This window comes from Megalobrama amblycephala, linkage group LG9, assembly GCF_018812025.1.
Source record: "Megalobrama amblycephala isolate DHTTF-2021 linkage group LG9, ASM1881202v1, whole genome shotgun sequence".
Lineage (NCBI taxonomy): Eukaryota > Metazoa > Chordata > Actinopteri > Cypriniformes > Xenocyprididae > Megalobrama > Megalobrama amblycephala.
The window spans coordinates 42,754,698-42,782,212 of NC_063052.1; the positions used below are offsets into that span (position 1 = coordinate 42,754,698).

The 27,515-nt window shown below is 36.0% G+C and overlaps 1 protein-coding gene and 1 pseudogene across 2 annotated transcripts in view; one reads left to right on the plus strand and one right to left on the minus strand.

The window, feature by feature from the left end:
- Positions 1-207: 207 nt before the first annotated feature.
- Positions 208-20,209, minus strand: LOC125276003 (annotated as a pseudogene).
- A 3,031-nt stretch (positions 20,210-23,240) lies between these two features.
- The window catches only part of LOC125276002 (semaphorin-6D-like), a 30,176-nt gene continuing 25,901 nt past the window's right edge, over positions 23,241-27,515 (plus strand). Inside the window, exon 1 of one of the 2 annotated variants that reach the window (XM_048203395.1) lies at positions 23,241-23,391. In XM_048203395.1, coding sequence (XP_048059352.1) covers positions 23,368-23,391 — 24 coding nt within the window. In that variant the 5' untranslated portion in view covers positions 23,241-23,367. Of the gene's footprint in view, positions 23,392-23,529; positions 23,786-27,515 lie in introns of those variants that run through there. The other variant, XM_048203396.1, reaches the window with a different exon arrangement.

A 27,515-nucleotide genomic window follows, 5' to 3' on the forward strand; every position in this document is an offset into this window, starting at 1 on the left:
TAACAATCAACTGATGGGGAAGGAGCTCCATCTTTGCCAGGCTGAGCTGTAGGTGATGCTCCTTCATCCAAGCCAAGATGTCTGAAAGGCAGGCAGAGATACTAGCTGACACAGTGGGATGTGTCAACCACATATAGAGCTGCATGTCATCTGCATAGCAATGGTAGTGATATCTGTCACGGTACACACAGAAACAAGACGTTAGGATCCAAGTGCAGCGATGTTTATTAAAGGGAACTCCAAACACGTAATCCAAGACACAGGCAAAGGTAAAACTCCACAAAAAACAGTCCATGAAACAGAAAGCCAGAGAACTAAAGTGCACGTAACATTAAACAACGAACCACAACCAAAGACAGACACAACTCAGTATAAATAGACAGACACTAATAACATAATACAGTCCAGCTGCGTGCAATGAAGTGATGATGAGTCCAGGCAGTGTGTTATGGGATATGTAGTGTAAGTAACAGGTGGAAATAAGAGTCTGGGATGGAGTGCCCTCTAGTGGCTGATAGGGCACTCTCACTGGTGATCATGACAGATATCCAAGAGTTAGAAATGAGCAAACCTGTTCTTCCATCCCAGTTAGTTGGAGGAGGGATGTGGGAGAAAACTAAGCTGGTAAAGAAGGCTGAAGGAGTCGCTGTGTTTCTGCTGAGATCCATGATAGTCAAAGCCAATATATTAAGTTTTGACTGACTGGCAAATGCTGGAATGAAGTCAGCTTTGTTGACAGCAGTTGATGAATGGAGAAAACCACATAGAATGACAAAGTTATATACATTAGAAATCTTGTCTCCCTTAAATTTACCATGGTACCAGGGCAGTAGTGAGTGTTACTACAATAAAATTGTGGAGAATTGGTATTCACCACCACTGTCATTAAAATAAACTAAGTTACATAAATAACAGTAACGAAACAACAGTGATTAAAATGAATTTAATAACCCCGGTGGAGTGTCCACAAGAAAGTGAAGAAGATGAGGTTTGGGGGTCGTGTGGAGGATAGACAACCAAAACCTGCACAGTTTAGACAGGTGAGACCAGCTCTGATTGTAATGTCTCCCAAATCAATCTTTCATATTCTATTTATGTTCTGTATTGTATTAAATATTGCACTCTTTCTTTTAAAATATAATAAACAAGTATTTCATGTACTAAAAAAAAAAAAAAACCAGGAATGTATTTTACATCTTGCAGACAGGAACAGGTTCATGAAGGTCATTAGAGTCCATTACAGTCCATTAGAGGTCAAAGTGGAAACAAGTGAGGGGTCACTTCTCTGCCGGACATACAAGATGAACAAATTCAGACCCTTTCCATCTTCACCACAATATAAAAAGGTACATTTTACTGCCCATCATAAACTGGATTGGTCTAAACTAAAGCATAATGTTTACTCAAAGAGTACAAATATTAACAAGTGTTTTAGAGTCTAACTAGAGATTAAGATGTTCTCAATATGTGCGTATGTTATAAATACAACTATATTACAAGATTATAGACCATAAACATCTGTGAGTTTCTAGTAACATTCTCATGTCTTTCTTATTAATTTAAATGTGTTTATCTCAACTGAATCTTTATCTAGGTTGTGTGTTTCAGGGATCAACAGAACGGCTTGCCCCAAAACTACAAACATAAGCTTCTGGCAAGACAAGCGGTGGTTTACAGACATCATAGAACATTGTAGAACAAAAGGCAGAAATATCTGAGATGACTAAAATATATTGATCTGGAGAATATGGAGATGTCTGTAGTAGAACATCTGCCAGTATAAATGTAATTTCTGAAGAAACAAAAGGTTTCCTTGTTTGACTTTGGATGAAGGACAGGATCATTCTGGAAAGTTACACAAACACATGTGTGTGTGTGTGTGATGATGGGTTTGTGTCTGTTGATTCTGTTGAATGTAATGTGTCTGTAGTGACTCTTTATTCACCATCAGCTGATCCAGAGAAGGTCAGACTAACATTTAAACCTGTAAGTAAAACACAGACAGTCAAATGTGTGTGACATTATTACATTATCCACTTTAGAACAACAAAAAGAAACTACTTAGACTATTAAGTGAGAGATTATAATATAACAATGTGATACATTATTTTTTAAGCTGTTTTTAAACATTCATTTTTTTTTTATTTTGCATCCAAATAACCATGAATAATGACCCTTGACCCTTATCTACAATCCTGTATGACTGTCCTCTTTCTATGTCATTGGGTCAGTCTTATTTATGACAAACAAAGTAGTAAAAAATATTTGGGGCTTACGCACCAGAGGAATATTTCAATTCAATTCACATTTAGAACTATCGGCTGAACTACCCAGATTTTTCCGTGTTTGCACCGCAGGAACTAGGAACGATTTTAGTTCTAGGAACTCCTTTTGGGGAAAACTAAATTAGCTCCTACTTCAGAGTAGGGTCTAAAGCAGCATATTTACTTCACGAACACAGAAAACAGTGATAACAGCATTTACTTGTTGTCTGCAGGGTTGTGTTCTTATCTCTGCCTTGATGATATGTAATACTGAAAGTTGTCATAGGAGATTTTGTCTCATAGTCCCACTTTTTGCTCTTTCAGTCGCATAAATTATGCATTTACATTCCATCTCTGTTATCATGAAACCCACGACCCACAACAAACATAGCTCCGGTCATGGCATCCTCCATCCACTGGTTTTTAGTGTTTGAAAATGCCATGCTAAAATACACCACTGTCGGCCGCTTCAGAGTTCCTATTTCCGGCGTGAATGCAACCAGGAACATAGCCCAGGGGAGAAATTAGTTCTCGGGGAACTATCCTATTGGCTAGTTCCAATAACTGAGTTCCTAGAACTTTTCAGTGCGAAAGCCCCTTTTACCATTATTGTCTATTGCAATTGATATTCTATCAAAATACATCATTTAGGGATAAATGACAATGATAAAAGCAAAATATTGAACTGTTTTGAAATTAAAAGAAATGTAATTGTTACTAGAAACTACTATAAAAATAAATGAATCAAACTCTTATTAAACATGTTTATAGTGCATAAGTCACCATTACCGGGAAAGTAACCTAAGAAGAAGAAACTAAATTAACTTTTAATCATCACTACTCACCAAAGCATCTCCAGTTTGTAATGTGGATCATCCTTCAGATCAGTGAGCAGCTTCAGTGCTGAGTATCTTAGTTTATTTCCTGTCAGATCCAGTTCTCTCAGGTGTGAGGGGTTTGATCTCAGAGCTGAAGCCAGAGCAGCACAACCTTCATCTGTGACACCGCAATTCCTCAACCTGTAGAGAACAATGACACTCTTCAGTCTCTCAGTTCAGGATCTACAGCTCAGATAAGCAGGAACTTCACAATCAGAAAGAGAGACTTGATCCACGGCACCATTAACAGGTCCGAGTCTAAGGTTCAGATCCACTTATATGTGCTGCTTGAGTGGGTTAGGTTTCATTTAATAAAAATTGCAAGAATTTTTTTTTTTTTTTTTATGCAAGTACCCAAAAATCATCAACATATCTGTATGATTTGAACATAGCCGTCATATCCTTACATAATCCAGTCGTGTTTATGCTTTCATTAATATTGTAAAATTATGTCAGACACATTGGAAAAAATATAATGAAAATAAAAGCAACATTTCCATTAGTAATTTCACATTAGATTTTTAATATGGCAATCAGTATTTACCATATGAGAAAAATAGAGGACGATGTTGAGGTATTTTATACAATCTTACCGCAGTATCTCCAGTTTACAGTGAGGAAACTTCAGTCCATCAAATAGCAGATTCACTCCTGAGTCTCTTAGTTTATTCTGTGACAGATCCAGTTCTCTCAGGTGTGAGGGGTTTGATCTCAGAGCTGAAGCCAGAGCAGCACAACTTTCATCTGTAACTCCACAATCAATCAACCTGTAGAGAACAATGACACTCTTCAGTCTCTCAGTTCAGGATCTACAGATAAGCAGGAACTCCACAATCAGAAAGAGAGATTTAATCCACAGCACGATCAACAGGTCTAGTCTAATTTAAGTCAAGTCAAGTCACCTTTATTTATATAGTGCTTTTTACAATGCAGATTGTGTCAAAGCAGCTTTACATTGACAACTGGTACATAATTTTGGCTGCACAGCAGCTCTTAAAGAAAATGGTGTCATCGTCCAGCTCAGTTCAGTTCACATACAATGGTGTCAATGCAGGCAGATCAAAACAATGTTGAATATCACATGTCAAATTTAAGCTAGGTCTTTTTTAAGTATTTATGATAAATTCAGATTTATGACTGCACGTGCACCTCAGAGGCGTTTATTTACTCGTCACTGTACTATTTTTTGAAGTGGGGCAGTTTGTGGAAATATATATTGAGGTAATATTATGCAAAGACATCAACAATATATAGTACACTAAATAGTTTTATTGGGAAAACATGATACCATATGCACAAGGAAAAATTATCTCTTTGTAAACCATAATTTTATATATGAATTCCATTCATATTTTTTGGTCCATAAACTCAAAATCAAAGCTATGACATTAAAAAATTATAAATGATATGTAGTTAACAAGAGTTACAACTCAGTAAAGAGTAGAAAAAGCCATTTCTTACAACAATACTTCTCACAATCTCAAAATTTACATTCATTCAGTATCTCTTTACATTTGTTTAGTTTGTCTGTTCACCCGTCAAACAACAGAATATGGCCAATCAACAATATCTCATCAACAGCTCCTTAAATAATTTATTCAACTGAATATAAAGAATATAACTTCCCTTTAAGTAAATTAAGAGTCACATAATTTTTCAATATTAAATACAAATATATAATATTTATTCATGTTTGATTAACTCATATGAAGTCACACACAGAAAGATTCAGGAGCACAGAAACTTGTTGTCATTGCTGCCCAGTGACTTAAAATTAATTATTAATAAAAATAAATTAAATTAATTAATAAAATAGCTTTGCTACTGAAAAGCAATATAATTCTAAGCAACAAGGTGGTAATTAAAGTTAAAGCTTCACTATTAGTAGAGAGATGCTGCATAAATGCAGGTAATTCACACACACACACACACACACACACACACAATCCCTCTCTTCACATCCAGTGGTTCTTTACCTCCACGTCATGCATTAAAATAATTTATTACACAATGGCATATTATTTTCCTTTTACCTCCCTGAAATAAGTAGCTATTTATAAGCGCAGTGCTGCTTTGTTTACAGCGGTAACCAAGGAAACGCTGTATATCATGTGTCATGTGATTAAAATTCAGATGTTACCTCTATTTGAAATAGCTAGATATTTGATAATAATAATAATAATAATAATAATATATATATATATATATATATATATATATATATATATATATATATACATACATACAGTGGCATGAAAAAGTATGTGAACCCCTTGCAGAATCTGAAAATGAGAATTATTTTAATAAAATAAGAGAGATCATACAAAATGCATGTTATTTTTTATTTAGTACTGTCCTGAGTAAGATATTTTACATAAAAGATGTTTGCAATTTAGTTCACAAGACAAAACAATAGCTGAATTTATTAAAATAACCCCATTCATAAGTATATGAACCATTGATTCTTAATACTGTGTGTCGTTACCTGATGATCTATGACTGTTTTTTTGTTTTGTGATGGTTGTTCATGAGTTTGTCCTGAGAAGTTAAACTGAGCTCTGTTCTTCAGAAAAATCCTTCAGGTCCTGCAAATTCTTCAGTTTTCAAGCATTTTTGCATATTTAAATCCTTTCCAGCAGTGACAATGATTTTGAGATTCATCTTTTCACACTGAAGATAACTGAGGGACAAGCTCAACTATTAAAAAAGGTTCAAACATTCACTGATGCTCCAGGAGGAAACACGGTGCATTAAGAGTTGGGGGGTGAAAACTTTTGAACTCAACTGTCAAGGTAAATCGTACTTAATTTTTCTTCCGGGAAACATGCAAGTATCTTCTGTTGCTTCCGAAGGAAAAAAAAAAAGGGTCCCACTTTATATTAAGTGGCCTTAACTACTATGTACTTACATCACAAAATAAGTACAATGTACTTATTGGGTTCATATTGAATTGCAAAACACTTTTGCAGCTATTGAGGTGGGATAAGGGTAAGGTTAGGGGAAGCTTTGGTGGTATGGGTAGGTTTAAGGGTGGGGGTAAGGTGTAAGGGATGGGTCAACAGTGTAATTATAAATGTAATTACAGAAATTAATTACAGATGTAATTATATGCAGGTGTTTTTAAAATATAAGTACAATGTAAAAACATGTATGAACACAATAAGTGCATTGTAACAAATGATTAATTTAAATGTAAGTACACAGTAGTTAAGGCCACTTAATATAAAGTGGGTCCAAAAAAAGATATTTAAACAAAATAAGAAAAACTGTGACATCTTCATCCTGTTCAAAAGTTTTCACCCCCGGCTCTTAATGCGTCGTGTTTCATTGTGGAGCATCAGGGAATGTTTGAACCTTTTTTAATAGTTGAGTTTGAGTCCCTCAGTTGTCCTCAGTGTGAAAAGACGGATCTCAAAATCATTCAGTCACTGCTGGAAAGGGTTCAAATATGCAAAAATGTTTGAAAACTGATGAATCTGCAGGATATGGAGGATTTTCTGAAGAACAGAGCTCAGTTTAACTGCTCAGGACAGACAAGAGACTCATGAACAACCATCACAAAACATAAAAACAGTCGTAGATCATCAGGTAACCACACACAGTATTGAGAATCAATGGTTCACAAACTTTTGAATGGGGTTATTTTAATAAATTCAGCTATTGTTTTGTCTTGTGAACTAAATGCAAACATCTTTTATATAAAATATCTTACTCAGGACAGTACTAAACAAAAAATAACACGCATTTTGTATTATCTCTCTTATTTCATTAAAATTATTCACATTTTCCCAGATTCTGCAAGTGGTTCACATACTTTTTCTTGCCACTGTATATATATATGCAGCCAGTATTGGAATCGGCCAATTTGCTTGTAAAAATAAATAAATAAATTAGAATCTGAATTGGCCATGAAGAAATACAATCTGGTCTTTTTCTATCAATTCTTCAATAGGTAGATCTTGTCTTTCATAAAGGTCAAGGTCAGTGATCTTGGGCTTAAAAAGGTTGGTGACCATTGATCTAGATGCACTTCCACCTCTGAGCATTTTTAGACAGCTCTGGCTTAATGTTTTGAAGGACACTTGTAAATGTTTTTTCTTGACTTCCTTTTGTGTGTAACTTTATGTGCTGCTATCTTAACCGTCTTGAAACAGAGTCACGGTTTATCTTTACATATTAATACATATGTATTAGTAAGTAAAAACTGTCAAAAACTTTGGAAAGAATCTAATGAAGATTAAACAACAAAATTATCTGTCAGGATCATTTTTAGGTCTTGTTTAGTTTTTGTTTATTTTGTTTATTATTGACAATATAAATAAAGTTAAGGAAGATGTTGACACCATTACACAATCTTACCACAGTATCTCCAGTTTACAGTGAGGATCCTTTAGTCCTTCAGAGAGCAGATTCACTCCTGATGCTCCTAGTTTATTTTCAGTCAGATCCAGTTCTCTCAGGGATGAGGGGTTTGATCTCAGAGCTGAAGCCAGAGCAGCACAGCCTTCATCTGAGACACCACAATCCCTCAACCTGTAGAGATTAAAGATGCATGGTGAACAGCAGTAATTATAGAATTAAATGTTTAAACCAGGGCTTAAAATTAAATTCAATTAATTCACTGAGCTACTGCACAGCATTTTCACCCCTTTTCTTGCACGTCGCATATTAAGAAAATGTCCTGCATTTTCATCAGTCTGTTGGTTTTTAATTATCATGTTAAGGAAACGTGGATGTGTTCTTTTGCCTTTTGAAGTAGCATTTTATTTATTCTTTTTGCAGCGTAGTTTCACCTATATTTAACGCTTCGTCAGAAGTAACATCCCGCCTTACACAAATACAACAGCAGACCGTTTTTTAAATCCTATCCAATGGTTGAAAAGAAAGGAGTAAACACGGTAACTAGTAGGTTATGACGGCTGTCAATCAAAATGTGGCACGGTGATTCATTCCATGTGTTCCCTGTCAGAAAACAAATGGATCATTTGGTAAATTAAAAATTTACAAGGTGGCATAATGGCAACAAAAAAGCCAAGTTTGCTCTCTGGTGCTGGAGGAGAACAGAATTTATCAACTTGTTGCCTGCTGTGGTTACTGGAAGCTCCACGTTCAAATAAACAGTATAAATTGTGCATAAAGTAAGGTAAAATATTGAATTCTTTACAATATAGAATATATCTATATCTTTACAGAATAGAATAATGTGAGCCTCCAGCATGTTTTTAATATTTGGTTGGTATGGTGCTGTTTTCTTGTGTTTCAGTCATGTGTGCTTTCTTGATCAGAACTGTTTCAAAAATAGTTATCTGCATGATGCCTGCTGCCTTTGGGCTCAGTGATGTTGAATTTAAATGACATGTAAAATAAAGACATGTTATGTTACATAGTGATGTAATGGTGTTTTCTGGAAGGGACTAAAGAACAAAGTATTTTTATCAGCTGCAAGGCAGAACACAAATGTTTTTATTAAGTTAGATAGACATTATATAACTGTTTTTATTTTTTAGTGTTGGTAACATGTCCCACATTGTCCCACACAAACTTAGTAATCATCCCAAATTTGGTTTGTTTGATGGTGGTCACCCTACTCCGAGCAGAATCAGTATTCTTAAAGGTTCATTCATTACCATTACGAAAAATGTTTAATTAGAAATCGGTTCATTGGTGACTTATCTTCAGAAAAAATCCTGAGATCCAGAAGCTAATGCAGCTCATTGCCATTGATGACTTGACAACTGAGCACAGGCATTTCACTCACTCTTGGATGCGTCAACATCACATCTGCATAGGCTGTATTATTTGAATTTATGATTGGTTGACTGCCAAATTAAAATATTAAAGACCCCCTGTGGTGAAAATCAAGTTTTTAATGTTGTTTATATGTCTATGTAGTGTTTTTAATATGCTTTAGACAAACCACGTGCAAATTCATAAGTCAGCACCATTGCTGAGTATTTTATGTTTGAAACTGCAGTAAACCAAAAACCCACGGTTTGAAATCGGTGGTGTTTGTGATGTCACAGACTACCTTGTAACCAATCAGAACAATGTGCCGGCAGGCTTTAGCATATCATTAACTATGACTGCTCTGAAGCAGGAAAGTCTCAAGGGAAGCCAGGTTATCCCAGTATATATTCTGTTGATATGAAAAATTGTGTAGATTTATCAATATAGCGGGTCTATTACAATGTTATGATGAACTATAAGCCTTTCTCCACTGACGTTCTGAGTTGTTCAAAGCGTTTGTAAGGATAATGATTGTTTGAAGGCAGCTGTCTGACTCTCAGATGAAGAACAGGAACGGTGTGTGTAACATTAGCAACACATTATTAGCTGTTTGATAACATAGTCAAGCAAAAGGCTATCTATATTAATTCATATTAATTAATGACAGAACCGTTGCAAGGGCTGTGCCAAGTGTGCAAGTGTATAGGGGCTCGAGCCAAAAAAAAGTGACAGCTGACTTGAAGCAAAGCCAATAAATTTCATGTTTTTGTCTTGAAATATTTTAATACTATAAAACATAGCTAAAACAATATTGCTCTGAGCGTGAGCATGTGATCGTGGTTCATTTATAATAATTTAAAACACAATTTAAGCGTCAGAAATTAAACTGAATATACGAAACGAAACAAGCTTTTTTCTTAGATATCCACAACACAAACAACAAATTGATCATCACTACAGCAAGAGTAGACTCTCCGAGCTGGTGTGGGTGAGTGGAGGCGGGGCTAATTTGCATATTCATTGATCCATGTATATTAAATGAGGCAAGGGTGTAGAGTTACATTCAAGCTATTTTAAGGCATGGAGAAATTTTTTTCACTTGAATTTTTTTTAATATGTCATTTTGGTTATCAAAGATGAGATTTTTAAGGGATAAAATTATTTACTACAGGGGGACTTTAAACAGAAAGATAAAATAAATGTATTAACCGGTTAATGGTCATTCCAAATAAGCGTTTCCATTCAGAACATTTTAACTTGATTTTGTTTATGTTTATGTTCCTGTTTAAATTTTGTTTCATTTCCGGTGGGTTTTTTTTTTTCATTCCTTGAACCGGTTCAGAGCCCTGGTGTAGACCACAAATGTGATTTAGAGAGACAGTAAAACACTGACATGAACATCATTAGATGACAGACAGTCCTAATCATAAAGCATCAATATATAGAAAAAGACACTGTTGCAGTTTGCCATCAGTTTTGATCCCTGTCACATTCAATCTTTCATCACGTCTCATACACTGACCTCTACAATCACCTCTACAATCACCCATCTCTCACAGAGATAAACAAAAACCTCCTCAGCTGCTTTAGTAAGTGAGTCTCACACACTCTCCCGCTCACTGCCTAGTGATGGGATTATGAGAAAACGTTCCCCTTTTGGTGCTTTGGTTAGAATGCACTTGCTAAAATCATAAATGTGATCATGTTTTATTCAGTGTAGAGATTATTGTCAGTGTGACTTACTGAACTGATCTGGATTCTTTAACCACAGGCAGCAGCTTCTGAAGAACTTCATCTGCTGTATTTTGTGCTCCAATAAACTTTTTTAGCTCAAAAACATTAATGTTCTGCTCTGATGTCAGCAGCACATAAACCAGAGCTGACCACTGTAATGAGGAGAGATTGGTTCCTCTTATTTCTCCAGATTTCAGATAATATTGGATCTCCTGCATCAGTGAATCATCACCCAGTTCATTCAGGCAGTGGAACAGATTGATGGATCTCTCTGGAGAGTGATTCTCGCTGATCTTCAGTTTGATGTACTGAACTGTATCCTCTTTGTTGTAGGAGCAGCCTCCTGTATGTGTCAGTAGTTCTAGTAAGAGAGTCTGATTGGATTCCAATTAGAGACCCAGAAGGAAATGCAGGAAAAGGTCCAGATGTCCATTCTTACTCTTAAAGGCCTCATCCACAGCTCTCTGATGCAGGCCAGACAATGGATTAAATGACACCCAGGAAATGTCTTTCATGATATTTATGCAGTTGTTTGTAAAGGCGTGGTGCAAATATAGAGCTGCTAGATGTTCCTGGATGCTCAGATGAACAAAGCAGAAGACTTTCCCCTGATGCAAGCCAAACTCCTCTCTGAAGATCTGAGTGCACAATCCTGAGTACACTGATGCTTCTGTCACATCAATGCCACATTCTCTCAGGTCTTCCTCATAGAAGATCAGGTTGCCTTTCACAAGCTGCTGAAAAGCCAGTTTCCCCAGTTTGAGAATCATGTCTTCATCTTTCTTCTCATAGTCCTTTTCTTGTTTGATGTTGGTCTGAATGATCAGGAAGTGTGTGTACATTTGAGTGAGAGTCTTGGGAATCTCTCCAGTCTCTGCTTCACTCAACATCTTCTCTAGAACAGTGGCTGAGATCCAGCAGAACACTGGGATGTGGCACATTATGTAGAGGCTCCTTGATGACTTCAGGTGTGTGATGATTTTATTGGCCAGACTCTGATCACTGATTCTCTTCCTGAAGTATTCCTCCTTCTGTGGCTCATTGAAGCCTCGTACCTCTGTCACTCGATGGACACACTCAGAGGGGACGAGATGAGCTGCTGCTGGTCTGGAGGTGATCCAGATGAGAGCAGAAGGGAAGCAGATTTCCCACAATGAGGTTCATCAGCAGCTCGTCCACTGAGGCTGATTCAGATATATTACACAGTTTCACTTTGCTCTTAAAGTTCAGAGACAAACGACACTCATCCAGACCATCAAAGATGAACAACACTTTATGTTCTTCACTGGATATTTCCATTTCTTTTGTTTCATGGAAAAAGACATGAAGAAGCTCTGAAAGACTGAGTGTTTTGTCCTTCATCAAGTTGAGCTCTCTGAAAGGAAGTGGAAATATGAGCTGGATGTCCTGATTCTCTTTGCCCTTCAGCCCAGTCCACAATGAACCTTCTGCACAGAGACTGTTTTTCCAATGCCAGCGACTCCCTTTGTCAGCACAGTTCTGATGGGTTTGTCTTGTCCAGGTAAAGGTCTAAAGATGTCATTGCATTTGATCGGTGTGTCTTCTGTTGCTGCTCTCCTGGATTGTGTCTCAATCTGTCTCACCTCATGCTCATTATTGATCTCTCCACTTTCACTCTCTGTGATGTAGAGCTCTGTGTAGATCTCATTCAGGAGTGTTGGGTTTCCCTGCTTTGCTGTTCCTTCATACAGACACTGAAACTTCTTCAGCAGATTTGATTTGAATGTGCTTTGGAAAATAAGATATTACAATTATGAATTAAAGAGGTAAAAATAGTAGTAAAATAAATTAACACTAGTTAATCAAATAATTATGCAATATTATGCAAACAACAGTGCTGTTTGTATTAAAACGAGCCATTAGAGCTGTCCATGAGCATTGATATAGATTTCATGATTCAACTCTGTTCTCAATTTGATCCTGTTAATTAAATTGGAAATACTTTAGGTACGTCATTTTTTTTTAATAAAATAAAATAAAATATATTTTTGGCAAAATGATCCTCTCCAGTGTTCTTTGTTCTAGTTTACTAATGAACTATGAACGGTGAATAACTTTCCTGGGGTAATCTTAACATTACATTGCTGTTTTATTGACATCTCTCTGCTGATCCTGCCAATGATATAAGAGATGATACATTTCAGTAAGTTGTATTGTATCCTTTAACATACTTTCTAAAGTTCATTTATGTTCATTATCATGTTTTCATGCTAAAACTGGTAGAGAAGAGGAAGAGATGATTGGCTCAATATTTTAAATACATATTCAGAATTTTGACAGAAATGTTGTACCTCAGATCAGTTGATGTGTGTCTTCCCTGGATTGTTTCTGGCTCCATCATAGACTGGTCACTCTTCATGGACACACAGCTGGACTCTGGTGAGATTGAACTCTGACTGTGGAATTGACATTAATAAAGCAGAAACATTAGAATAGAGATGGTAGATTAGAGACAAGAATTATTTTACTTGATATAACATGTACAGTATATAAGAATAGATTTAACATTAAGAGAAACCTCACAAAGAGAAATCTATCTATCTATCTATCTACCTATCTATCTATCTATCTATCTATCTATCTACCTATCCAGACAGACAGAAATGTTGTACCTCAGAACACCTGGTGTTTGTTGTCCATCAAATCTTACTATGTTATTCATAGACGCGTCACTCTTCATGGACACACAGCTGGGCTCCTGTGATCTTGAACTCTGACTGTGGAATTGACATTAATAGAGCGGAAACATTAGAAAAGAGACAAAGTTATATGAGAGATTTTACCTGAAGAGAAACCTCACATGGAGAATCCATCCATCTATCCATCTATCTATCTATCTATCTATCTATCTATCTATCTATCTATCTATCTATCTCCATCTATCTATCTATCTATCTATCTATCTATCTATCTATCTATCTATCTATCTATCTATCTATCCATCCATCCAAACAGAAATGCTGTACCTCAAAACAGCTGGTGTTTGTCGTCCATCAAATCTTACTATGTTATTCATAGACGCGTCACTCTTCGTGGACACACAGCTGGGCTCCTGTGATCTTGAACTCTGACTGTGGAATTGACATTAATAGAGCAGAAATAACAGAATAGACACAAGAATTCTTTTATTTGATTTAACATGTACAGTATATAAACTTTAGAAATGTTGAAGAGTGTTGACACAAGAATATGAGAAAACCATTCAGATCACCTAAACAACCCTGGCAAACACCCATATCCATATACAGTATGTAAACTACATAATATCATTTGAATGTACCTGCATCCTGGAGAAAAATCTCCATGGCTCAATGTTTGTTTTTCGCCCATGATTCATTCATTCAGTCTTCATGGAGTTGCTCGGGTAAGTCTGATGAGTAAGAATTTAAATTTCATTTGCAGTTTACTTGAAGTTTACAGTGTAACTTATTTTTTCTAACTTGTTTGCAAATATAGAAAAATATTTTCCCTATTTATTTGCCCTATCCACAAGTTTCCTACGCCCCATGAGGCCTTGCGTCAAACGTGGGAGCGTCTTCCAGTTCGAAGTAAACAAGCTGGACGTGACACTCATTCATTCAACAGTTGACAGTCATTCAAGATTTAACGATCCAAACTTGCCAACGTTTGTTTTTTACTTAAAGATTTAAGATTCCAGCATAAATATTTGAACAATGTTTTACAATAAAAAATGTTACATTAATAGTAATGTATTAATTTATGTCAGGAGTGCAGATCAATCATGCTAAATCTAACAGACCTATTCAGTTGCGCCTGCTTCCATTTATTTACGATCACGAGAATGCACAAAACAACTCCACTAAGGCTTTTAAATCCAAAGGCTTACACATTTAGAAATATATTGATAACATACCCTATGTTTACGTCACTTTTCTGAGCATTTCTATTTATTTTCCTCTAAATTATGCGATGATTGCAATCCGAGGATGTTTGCGCGATCTCTTGTCTATCTATCCTGATCCTTTCAGCCAGAGCAACAGAGGGAGCTCATGAGAAAACAACAGGAGTTATGAGTTATACGAGTTAACCGGAGTGTGTGAATCTGTGAAAGATATGCATTTGTCAGGAATCAACAGGCACAGGGAAGAGACAGATAAAACATTAAACTAAATAAATACACGATTATAATCATATAAGAATTGTCTTCGTCCCTCAAGCAGTCTCTAATATTTTCCATAAACGTGTGTATTTATCGCAATGGTTAACATCAGTAGCCTTTAGCATTGCATACAGTGGAAACGCGACTGGCTCTGGCACGCACGATACGTTAGGAGTAAAATCACATCATAAGGCTTTGGTGCATCAGTGACAGGTGAAGTACAGACAGCGGGTTGTTCATGTATTGCAGGGTCAGGATGCTCTAGTCATGCAGTAGCACTGTTGTGGAAGGTCAGTAAAGTAAAGGGCAATTAAGGGCACGAAAACTGTTTATTGTATTGTGATATTATTAACTAATAAATGTACTAAACTGAGATGTTGTCCCTGAGCGCCGTAACGACATCTCTCATAAAGATTTGCAACTTTGCAAAGTAAACAATGATCCAAAAAACACTTAGCCTCTTCGCTACTTAGCACACTAAATACCATTGGTATGCTACTTCCGCCGCCTCACCGGAAGTTGTACCCACGTTCTCTTTTACAGTAGCGGCCCGCAGAAACAGGTGGATAGGTTTAAATAAAATAATTTAAATGAATTGAATACATGTGAGATGGTGGTCAGTTCTTTTGTAAATACTTTTTTATAAAGGACTTCCGGTGGCAGCATGAGAGAACTGCTCTCCCAACAAATACTTCTAAAAGCTCCTAATTATTTAAATATTCAGTCAAAATTAATATAAAATATCACAATGGAGTTCAGGGCAGGGATAGAAAAAAGGGCGAAACAAAAGAAAGTTCCAGGTCGCCAAGAAAAGACAGGTGAAATAGAGCCGAGAGCTCACTGTCATGCTAACACTGAGGGGGAAATTAGCCTGAAAAAGATCCCGTAGAGTTGAAAGAATTCAGGAAGGTAAATAATGAAAAACTACTGGACATCAAGAAGGATTTGAACACTACAAACAAGAGAATTGAAGAAGCTGATCGCAGAAGCCGAGGAACAAATAAAACAGACTGGAGAGTTGCTGTCTGAACTGCTGAAACTTCAGGCTCAGCTCGAGGTGAAGTGAACAGATCAAGGCAGGTAGAGGCTGGATAACATTCGAATATATGGAATTCCAGAGGGCAGCGAAAATGGCTCATCGACTATCAAGTTCACTGAAGAGTTGCTGAAGGATGGGCTGGGGCTTGACCCAACGATGTACCTCCATATTCAGAGGGCTCAGAGCTTTAGCGCCAAAACCAACAGACAATATGAGACCATGCTCCATTATCGCTGAATTCCTGAGCTTCAGAATGAAAGATGAGATTTTGGGACAGGTGTGGAAAAAAGGAGTGCTGAAATGGAACAATGCAAGAATTACATGTGACCATGAATACCCCCTGATGTCCTAAAGAAACTTAAGGAATATGGACAGGCAAAAGCAGTGTTGAAGGAAAAAAGACCAGACTACATATCCAGCAAAATCTTAGTGTTCTAAAAAGGCGAGACAGTGCTCTATAATATAGACAAAGGACATAAAGGACAGAGGCCTTCAGGTGGATCTCATCCAACCACAACAGACGCCACTAGAATGCTTTCTGCACCAAGCAGACCAGAGAGGAGGAGGAAGAGGATGAGCAAGAGTGGTAAAGAGTGGAAGAAGAGGTGAGGGAAGAGGATGAGGATGAAGATGAGGGGCAAGGAGACAAGGAGTCTTTGATGAAATTTGTGCCACTAGTCAATGTCCATGTCCATGGTATGACTATGAGGGAGGCTGGGCAATGAGTTCAGCCAAACTTAAAGGATTAGTCCACTTTTAAATGCACTTTTCCTGATAATTTACTCACTCCCATGTCATCCAAGATGTTCATGTCTTTCTTTCGTCAGTCGAAAAGAAATTAATGTTTTTGATGCAAATTATTCTCCATATAGTGGATTTCAATGGCTACCAAAAGGTTGAAGGTTCAAATTGCAGTTTCATTGCCGCTTCAAAGGGCTTTAAATGATACCAGACGAGGAATAAGGGTCTTATCTAGCGAAACAATCGGTCATTTTCGAAAAAAAAATACAACCGTTTATGCTTTATAAACAAAATATCACCTTGAACGTACTTTCCGTTTCCGTATTCTTCAAAACGCTTACGCTGAATGTTCTACGCCTTCCCTATTCTACTTACGGAATGAACACGGTGCCAGTTTTGTTATACTAGCCACTATAATTGACTAATCAGAAAACAATAGATCTTCAATGACTAAACTTGTTATTTTTTCTAAACTAGCTATTTTTTTTTTTAAATATAAGTACAATGTAAAAACATTTACACAATAATTCAATGATTAATTTAAATGTTAGTACTTAGTAGTTTAAGACACCTAATACAAAGTCAGGACAAAAAATAATAGATAGAAAAATGAATCGAATCCATCGTTTGTTACAGCTCTAAATACAAGAAGTCCTTTCTTTCTTTATTTCTTTGTGGCGGGGCCACCTCCAGAACACGGAACAGACATGTGCGTTGGCTCTTTTGATTCGGGCTGCCCATCAAGGCTTTCCCAAGCCAACATCAAAGTTTGTTTACGAACTTTATCTTCTAGTTAAAATAAATATGCTCCCAAGGCTTTTATATCTTTTTCAGGTACTCCCAGTAAAGATCTCAGAAGAAAAATTTAAAGACTGCGACAAATGTATTACAAGTGTCACGATCCCTGCCTGTGTTACCTGTGTCTGTCTTGGACTCTTATTTTGAAGTTTTTGTGTGGCTTCTTTTGCTCTGTTCACTTATGTTTCCCTGCTGCTTTTCCCTTGTTAGCTACCACAGCTACCCACCTGTGTTCCTATGACAATTAACCACACCCTCTCGTTACCTTGTTAAGCTTGTCTTGTGCTGTGTTTAATTAGCCCTGGTGTTTCACTTGTTCTCTGTCAGCCGTTGAATGTTTATTTTCTGGTTTATATTGTTTCCTCCTGTTCCGTGTCTTCATTGTCTATGCAAGTTACCTTGAGTTTTTGACCTTGTGTATTATTTTAACAAATCTCTAACTGCATGTGGATCCGCTTCTCAGCCTGCCTGAATGCCCACACTCTAAAAAATGCTGGGTTAAAACAACCCAAGTTGGGTTGAAAATGGACAAACCCAGCGGTTGGGTTAAATGTTTGCCAAACCTGCTGGGTTGTTTTATTTAACTCAACTATTGTTTAAAAATGACTGTATTGCTTAATTAAAATTAACCCAAAGTATGTTGGAAATGAACATTTATTAATGTTTAATGAATAATTATTAAACAATAAACATTTATTAAATTGCTTATTAATAAATTTATATTAATAAACTATTAAATTTATATTAATAAAATATTAAAGCTTATTAATAAACATTCACATTTTGTCTATTATTGTTGCCTCTAATTGCATCTGGTTTTTAATTTCCCAACTATTTTGGGTTCATTTTAAGCTAGCCATATAGCAATTATTAAACAATAGTTGGTTTAAATAAAACTACCCAGCAGGTTGGGCAAACATTTAACCCAACCGCTGGGTTTGTCCATTTTCAACCCAACTTGGGTTGTTTTTAACCCAGCATTTTTTAGAGTGCATTCATTACAATAAGGTTTATTTGAGAAGATTAAAAAATCCATGGTTAGGGTTTGGGTTTTTAAGAAATGGATTAAGAAAGGAGTTATGTCGTATTATTCTATCACGAACAACAATATTTTCTTAACATTTCAAGAGTTTAAAAATCAGTTCAAGTTTGGTAATCATGATTTGTATCACTTTAACACAACAGTGAATAAGAAAGGGAATTGGGAACGAAATTATTTTGTGAAGATACTTTTATCTGCATTTAGGGCTATTACAAACACGTAGAACTCAATGGAAAACCACAGGATCTCACCAATGGAGGTTATTCGCCTGGAAAAATGTAATAAATTTTTTTTTATTTCACCAGCTCAAAAATGCCATAGTGAAACAGGATCACGGCGTTGGAGAAACTGTAATTCAGAAGTAGCAAATCTTCACCATATATTCTGAATATCTCCAGTCATTCACATATTTTGGAAAGTTTACGCAGGACACACGCTATCTCACGACCAATTCGTACGTATTTTACGAGGTGGATAATCCGTACGCATTCATACGATTTGTCTAAACCCTAGTGATGGGTAGGTTTAGGGGCGGGGTTATGAGTAGGTCATTCATACGAATTCAAATGAATTTGAATATAAAATATAAGATAAGCACGATTTAGCAACAAATTTTACGTATTTTACGATACGTAAAATAAAAAAAAAATTACGAGATGGCTAATACGTACAAATCCGTACGACTTTATTCATATGAATTTGTACATATTAGCCATCTCGTAAAATACATACGAATTGTCATGAGATCGGGTTGGGAAAAGGTGGAAGGAATTTGTGAAAAATTTAGTAATTATATAATCGATGTAATCATAGATTATTGTTGTAAATTAAACACTGCAATTATGCAAATTTGCCACTAGACTGTACTGTACCCTATTTGTTCTTTTGTTTTGTTTTTTCATTATACAAGTATGCACATTTATACATACGTGATATACATACAATCTTTTGTTTGTTCTCACCCTTATTTTTGATTTTATTTTTATTGTGTTAGTGTTAGGTTCAGGTTCTGTAAATATTACAAATTTATTTAGAAATTTGTAGGGTGTCAGCTGGACTGAATGTATCCAATTTTTCTTTTAATTCTGTAATGTATTTTTGACTCCTACACAGAAAAATAAAATAAAAATAGTTTTTATAAAATCCCCAAAGTAGATTTGAAGAACAAAATAAATGCATGTCAGTGTTTTGTATTTCTATCATTACAGACCACTTTACCTGATGTTACCCTGGTAGTGAGGTATCAGAACTCTTAATTTACTGACATTAATTTACACAGAAATTATATAATTTATATAATTATTTGATTAATTTTTGAGACACTAAGTAAAAATTATAAAATTAAACATTTTTTGGACATTTAAATATGTAAACTACACCATTTTAAGGTTAACAATACTGATAATTAGTGGTGGCTTTTATAATGTTAGATATCTCCAATACTGATAATTAAACAGTGTAATTTAAGCATATAGTGCATGTGTTCACCAAAAAGAGAATTCAATATGTTTATAATTTCAAGAAATTCATATTTGATTAACCTAATGTTTAGGTTTTTACAAGTTATTTAAAACACAAGAAAACATTTCGTTGTTACTTTAATGAGGAAGTAACTCAAAATCAGTTCACCTGTCTAAAGCTCACTCACCTTGATCAGAATGTTACTGTAGGTTACCGCAGGTTCCCAACATGTCTGTGGTTCCCACCGTGAATTGTATATTCTGCAGAGATAACTACAAATAATAAACACTTTAATGCTCAGATTTTCTGACTTAAACAATCGCCCTGGTGTGAAATGGCGCACGGTAAAACTCTGAAAATACTTTCAATTCTAAAGTTTCCAGTCTTGTTTGGTGAGAAAAATCAAGCTCATGTCATGTAATCAACTGTGCTATTTGAGTATGAATATGAATATGAACTGAAATGTTCTTTGAACAAAAAAAAAAAAAAAAATTATTTAGTTACCACCATCTTGATGGGTTCAATTGTACCACAAGGGGTAACAAAATACATTTTTTAATATGAGATAGTATGTTAAAAGCACATTTTAGCATATGGTGTCTCAAAATAGCATAGTTGAGTACACTTAGAAGTACTTAAGATTATCTTAAAAAGTACTAAAGAAGAACTTTTAGTATATTAAGGACAAAAGTAGTGCACAAAAATAGAGCACTTTAAGTGCATTATAGTGTACTTTTGTTTCACCTGGGTACGTCATAAACGGTTCAGGTATGAGAGAGGCTAATACCTCACTAGTTTTGAGCAGTTCATTTTAAGATTTTATGATAACGTTGGCAAAAAATTTAATAAAGACAGGTTTGAGGGTAGCTGTTATTAGCATGGGTTATTTAATCTCATGAATATTAAGTTATGCACAAAGAAGATCATAACATCTTGGATCTGTATATCAATAGTAAAGTATCAAGAAAAATGTTAATAAAAACAACATTCAATTTTAAGCACATCAAGTTCTCATTACACAGTGATTTCAGGGAGTCCATCCTAACGCCATTTAACTTTATAAAGATGGATTTACTACTTATGAAGGAAAATATGTGAGAAAAATAGCAGAAGGAAGTTGTGCTGCCAAGAGAACGTAAGAAACCTGGAATGTAATCTGACTACCTGTTTCTACTTCTACCTGCAGTAAACAACAGAGATGAACTGACGGCATGTGATGTGATTATACAAAATGAGAGTATTAAGGAAGAAAGAAGAAATAAAGACTTATGCGTAACCTTACCTTATCTGTGTCTCAGTGGACTCTCAGCTCTTTACCAGAGCAGATCTTCACTGAAATGCTGATGCTTCAGTTCAGTATATCCCTTACAAATAAAACCAAAAAAACATGGTTATTGTAGTTAAACCATAGTTTAACCGATAGTTTAACCATAGTATTTGGAGTAAAACTGTGGTTATACAAATGGTAATCAATCTGCCAAAAAACATAAACATAACATAATAAAGCCAAGGTTCATTTTCTAATTAAGTACCTCACTGATTGCTTCATTACTAAGTTCACTTCCTCCATTAAGTTTTGCACGTTTTTTTTTTCTTTTCATGAACATGTAATGTCACTCTCTGACAGTAGGTGGTGCTTTCATCCCAAAGCCTACATTACATTGATTCAAGGCATACCTGTTTATGATTCGAACCCATGGTGTTTCTACTTCCACACTCTACACTGTTTGAGCTACATGAATATATTACCCTCAAATAAAGAACTTTTGTTCCCAAAATATAGTTACATATTATTTATTACCTTTCTAATCTTCTTAAATGATTTCATGTAAAGCATTGTGAATTACACAGTGTATGAAATGTACAATATTAATAGAGTTGCAGTGCCGTGCTGTGTCCTGTAGGGGGCAGAACACACACATAAACTGTGTTCAAAGTGTTTTATTATTACACTGCCACGAGAGGGAGCAATTCCCTTTAAATGTTTCTGCATTAATACATGAACATGCATAATCTATAATGTGTGTATATAACAAGATACAAGTTTGCAACATATTTTCCTTTATCTTTTGAGATATGTGAAACATACTGTTGTTTTCAGAATTCACCCTCTCCAGTCCACACAAAAAATGTTTTATTGAAACTAAAAAAATGTCTTTTAGTAAAAGTAATTTATGGCCACATTTACACATCAGACACCTATTGGGTGAACAAAAAATAGCTGCTACCAGTGTGTTACTGCCTGCTCATTTGCATAAAGTAACATTTTCATGTAACAGATGTGGTGTTTTAATAAATCTCTAAGGTCTCTGTGTCTCTAGAGGCATTTTTCCACATGTTTGTGATTGCGTGTTTGTGTCTGTAAATGTCTTCGGAATAACAGCACATTTTCCAGAAAAAACACGCACAGCGTCCAACACACACCATCCTCCTCCACTGTGTGTGTGTTTAGGGACAGAGCGAGATCTGCAGGTCAAAGGTCACGATGGGACTGAAGCAGGACGTGGGAATGAGGCGACAGGAAGAGGAGGCAGTTCCTCTCAATGTTTATCTGCCCTGAAAAACAGCAGAAATCAAGAAAAGAGCAGATGGAGGGATGTTCCCTTTACAACAAGGATTATTATTATAATGTGATGCACTTTTTCCCAATTATAATGCATTAAAGTTCTAGTGAGCTGAGCATGACTGAGAATTTATGTTTTTATATTGAAATACATTATATGTGGCTTGTTTTCTGAATCATGAGGACTTTTAATTGTGCTTAAGTAATATATTTCTACACAAATGCTTTGAAGTTACTTCATGTATGACCGCAGAACTGAACACAATCACATATTTCTGATTGCAAACAGAGAAATTTACATGCTATTGTTCTACTTCAACATACTCCATAAGCTGCTTTGATAAAAGAGAAGCTCCTGCCATCTGCATGACTGTAAATACAGATCCAGATGCATTAATCTCTGATTTCTTCTGCGAGTGTCCTGCATTTAACCACTGTTGTGTGTGTGTGTGTGTGTGTGTGTGTGTGTGTGTGTGTGTGTGTTTGATCTTTGTAAAGAGGAAGCTTTGCCTTCTGAACATGAGCATATATATATATATATATATATATTATTATTATTATTAAAAAAGAAAAGCAATTCCACAGGGTAAATCAGAAATAACCCGCACACACACACACACACACACACATACATATATATATATATATATATATATATATATATATATATATATATATATATATATATATATATATATATATATATATAATTATTATAATCATTATTATTATTATTATTTAAATATAATAAAAAAGGAAAGCAATTCCACAGGGTAAATCAGAAATAACCCGCCACATCTGTTTTGATTGGACGCAGGGAGTAAAGAGACCGCGCCACATGCAAATGAAGGGGCGTGTCTGTTGTATCTGTAGTCCCGCCTCTCTTCCTCTCGCAGTAGATTACACTGAATTAACAGCTCTGTGTGTGTAACTCACTCTCTGACGCTCAGATTTGAAGAAAACGCAGAAAATATGGAATATGACGGTTTTTGAAGCAAAACAGGTAAGTTTCAGTGTAGTTTTGTAAGACTGTGGTTAATTATTATGAGTAGTGTTTTTGAACCGGTCATGCGAGCGCAGATGCACATGAACGCGTATACGAGTTATAAGTCGCGCCACAAAAGTTTTAAAAAGCTTTTAAACTGCGACCGTTAAACCGTCAGACGCGTAAACTCTTCAGTCAGTGGCGAACACTTCACAGAAACGCGGTGTTTGGAGAGCTGTCACGATTGTTTTAGGAGGAAACGGTGAAGATGCTGGAGGGTAAATGTGGTAATCCTTTGCTCTCTGAGGGGATTTGGGCTTTAAAGCTCATGTCTGACCATCTGCCCTCAGAAAACTGACAAAACACGCTTAAATTAGCCAGATACCGCCAGTCCGGAGAACAAGTCTGAAAAGTGAGTATATGAAATTACATCAATAATTCAGTCAGCTTGACCAGAGCGTTCTTCAGTCATATACTATACAATTATGATTTTGAGTATTTAAAAAAACACGTTTCAGTTCCTCAGTGTCGTTTGAGAAGGTTAGTGGTTTTGATTCAAGAGATAAGCTGTTTCTGGTAATAAAAACAAAGGACTAATATACTTAGTCATCAGTGTAATATCATGTATGTGTGTGTGTGTGTGTGTATATATGTATGTATATATATATATATATATATATATATATATATATATATATATATACTAGACTAATGATAAATCTAAAATAAGTTTACACAACCCCAGAGACACAATGAGCTCATGGCAAACATTGTATTATTATTAATTAGTATTCTGACTCTTCTTAATGTTTCTAGGCCTGTCTCTTCATGTTAGGCTGTCTTGTTCTTGTATGCGTCTTCTGCATGTTTTCCTCCTTCTTCATCGTACGTTCCTTTCTCTCCCTCTATCCGTCTCTCTGCCCACTCCAGCATTCCTGGAACACTTGTAGAGTTTCTGTTGGGTTCTCTGATCTCGGCACAGAACCGACGGGGTCGGAGAGAAACTCCCCCTGAATTCCTCAACGTGAAGGTCAGGAGGGAGAAAGCTGGGGTCCAAGCGCTCCTTAACACGGCATTATAGTTTATCCCTAACCCTCACCCTGACTAACCCTGACCGTAACTAACCCTAACCCTAGAGCTAAAGCGATAGTTTCCCAGAAATTAAAAATCTGTCATCATTTGTTTGCCCTCAAGTTGTTCTAAACCTTTATGACTTTTATTCTTCTGCTCAAACACACACACAGACACACAAAATAATACATTCTAGTAAACAAACAGTATTGGTTACCAACCAACTTCCATTTTCCATGCATTTTATGGACAAAAAAACAAAACTTTTCAAGCATTCAAAAAATTAAAGTGTAATACAACTTTAAATTTAGTCTTTTTTCTGTACATTCGAATGTGTTTTTCTGAGCGAAAAATAATGGCCTTTATAACATGATTTACAGAAGACACCCACTAAAATGTCATTCAGTAGTTTATATACAAAAAAAGTCTTGACATTAAAATGCTTTAAAGGATTAGTCCACTTTTAAATTAAATTTAAATTAAAGAAATTATCCTGATAATTTACTCACCCCCATGTCATCCAAGATGTCTTTCTTTGTTCAGTCAAAAAGAAATGAAGGTTTTTGATTGAAACATTCCAGGATTTTTCTCCATATAGTGGACTTCAATGGCCTCCAAATGGTTGAAGGTCTAAATTACAGTTTCAGTGCAGCTTCAAAGGGCTTTAAACGATCCCAGACAAGGAATAAGAGTCTTATCTAGAGAAACCATCGGTCATTTTTGAAAAGAATTCAACTGTATATGCTTTATAAACACAAATTAACGGCTTGCACGTGCTTCTGCTTTCCGTATTCTTCAAAACGCTTACGCTGTATGTCCTACGCCTTCCCTGTTCTAATTGCGGAAAAAAACGAAACTGGTGCCGCGTTCGTTCCGTAAGTAGAATAGGGAAGGCGTATGTATTATATATACACATCATAAATCTTTATACTTTGCCAATATTCTTCAAATCTAGGTTTTATCGATTTGTCACCAAGATGTTTTTGTTAAAAAATCTTTTGTTGAAGTGAATAAGGGATCTGAGCTCAGCAGCCCATATAGAATATGGATCCCAAATTCTTTATTATATGAAAACAACTTCTGTTTTGTGCAAGAAAGTAAGTCATATGACGTAAATTTTTATTTAATGTTAGTATTAACCCTCCCTTAAGACAATGCATTTTTAAAAGAATGTCATTTACCTTTGCAAAGCAAGTACCACACTTTTGGACCTTCTATAATGAACATTTTTTTTTATGTAAAAACTCGATAATAGGGCTGTGCAATTAATTGAGTTTTCGAATTAGATTTTGGCTTCCAACTATTATGAAAACAACATAATCAAGGAAAAACAATTGACCCTTTGCAAAGACCCGCCCCCCTTAGTTACTGTTGCTTTGTCCGACAAGCCGTGGCGCAACACACAGTCACGCCACACACAGTGAAAAATACATGACAACACGTCGACAGACAAGACAAAGCAGGTTACTTATGATATTAAACAAAGTCTCAGCTTTCAAACTGTGTAGTTTTTTAAGAAATTCAAACAATAAAAACCATTTTGTGGCTCTTTAATGTGTCGTGACAGATTGCTGTAGCGCCTCAGTTCGAGCGGCTCGTGAACCGATCATCTCTTTCTACTAGTTTATTTATAGCATCAAATAAACGTGAATGAACATCAGAAGGAATGTTGTTTCAAATGCAGAAAGATGTCAATACACACCATTTTTCAAATATATAATATTCCAACTCCTGACTGCTTTGTCGGACAAAATGGCGGATTCTGCATTCTGGCTGGTTAGATCGCTTGTCAATCAAACTCCCTGCGAAGGGTCAATTATTGTGCCACATTCCGTCCATCAATAATCGTGTTAAATAATCTTGATTTCAATATCGACCAAGAATACGCAGAGACACATTTATACTTTGGGAAGTTACGTAAGCGCTGTTTTTAGAATGCTGTGTCATGTGAGAAGCTGCAAAAAACATGAACACAGCGATTAAACACATGCATCTTGTCAAGTGATGAAAAACAATTAAAAAGCAGGAATGCAAAGACACTTTCTGTGCGCAACACATTTTTGCATTTAACAATGCGAAACGCAGGGCAGTGAAGTAAAAAAACAAACACTTTTTTTTTTAAAAACTCCATTTGACTTGAGTTTTTAGAGCGCGATGTCATGGGCAGGACATTGCAGAAGACACGTGACCCATGATCAACGGTCAAAGACATCCATCTTGTATATGTTTACATAAAAAAAACAATGAAAAAGCTGCGCAGTGGAATGCAAAAACACGTTCTGTGTGAACGACCTCTTATGGCACAGCATGTTTACATAGACCAACAGTTAAAACACTGCACTGATAGAAGAGCAACACGTCTGGTGTGAGCGGCCTGAACACTGTGTTCATGAGTAACCACCACTAGACACTCGCTGGACATTGTTGTGTCCGAGAAGTGCAGTACAAGTTGAGAGAGAAGGAAACGAGAGAGACGATTCTGAGCTCTGGACAGGAAGCAGAACGGCTGCTTTATGTCAAAGGTGGCGAGTATTTTTACTGAGAGCGTGAGAGCCGTCAGAGAGAGAGACGTTACACACACTCACAGTGTTTACTCTCACTGACTTCTTCACGTCTGCATGATGGGACTGTGATCGCCATACACGTGCAGCTACAACTTTGACCAAATTAATTTCTTTAACAAATGACATCTTCGAATGCATAAACAGGACAGGATGGATTTTAGTGCTTGTGCAACAAAATGAGGTGGATTTTAGTGCTGGGAAATGTAGTCACTCTGTTTGCTTAAGCCTGTCACTTGATTAATAAGTATAGAATATTATTATTGTGGCAACGTTATCAGTTCATTCCTTCTCTGGGAATCAAACCCGTGACCTTGACGTTGATAGCGCCACACTCTACTGTTTGAGCTGCATGAACGCTGTAAGCTCTAAATATATTCTTTAAAGACCGTAAAACATGAACGATCTAAGCTGCATTCACATTTCTTTAAGTCATTGACTGACGAGGCAGCAGTCGGTTCTTCTGTTTTGGTCTCACTTTGAGCTTCAGGAAACACTACAGACCAGAGA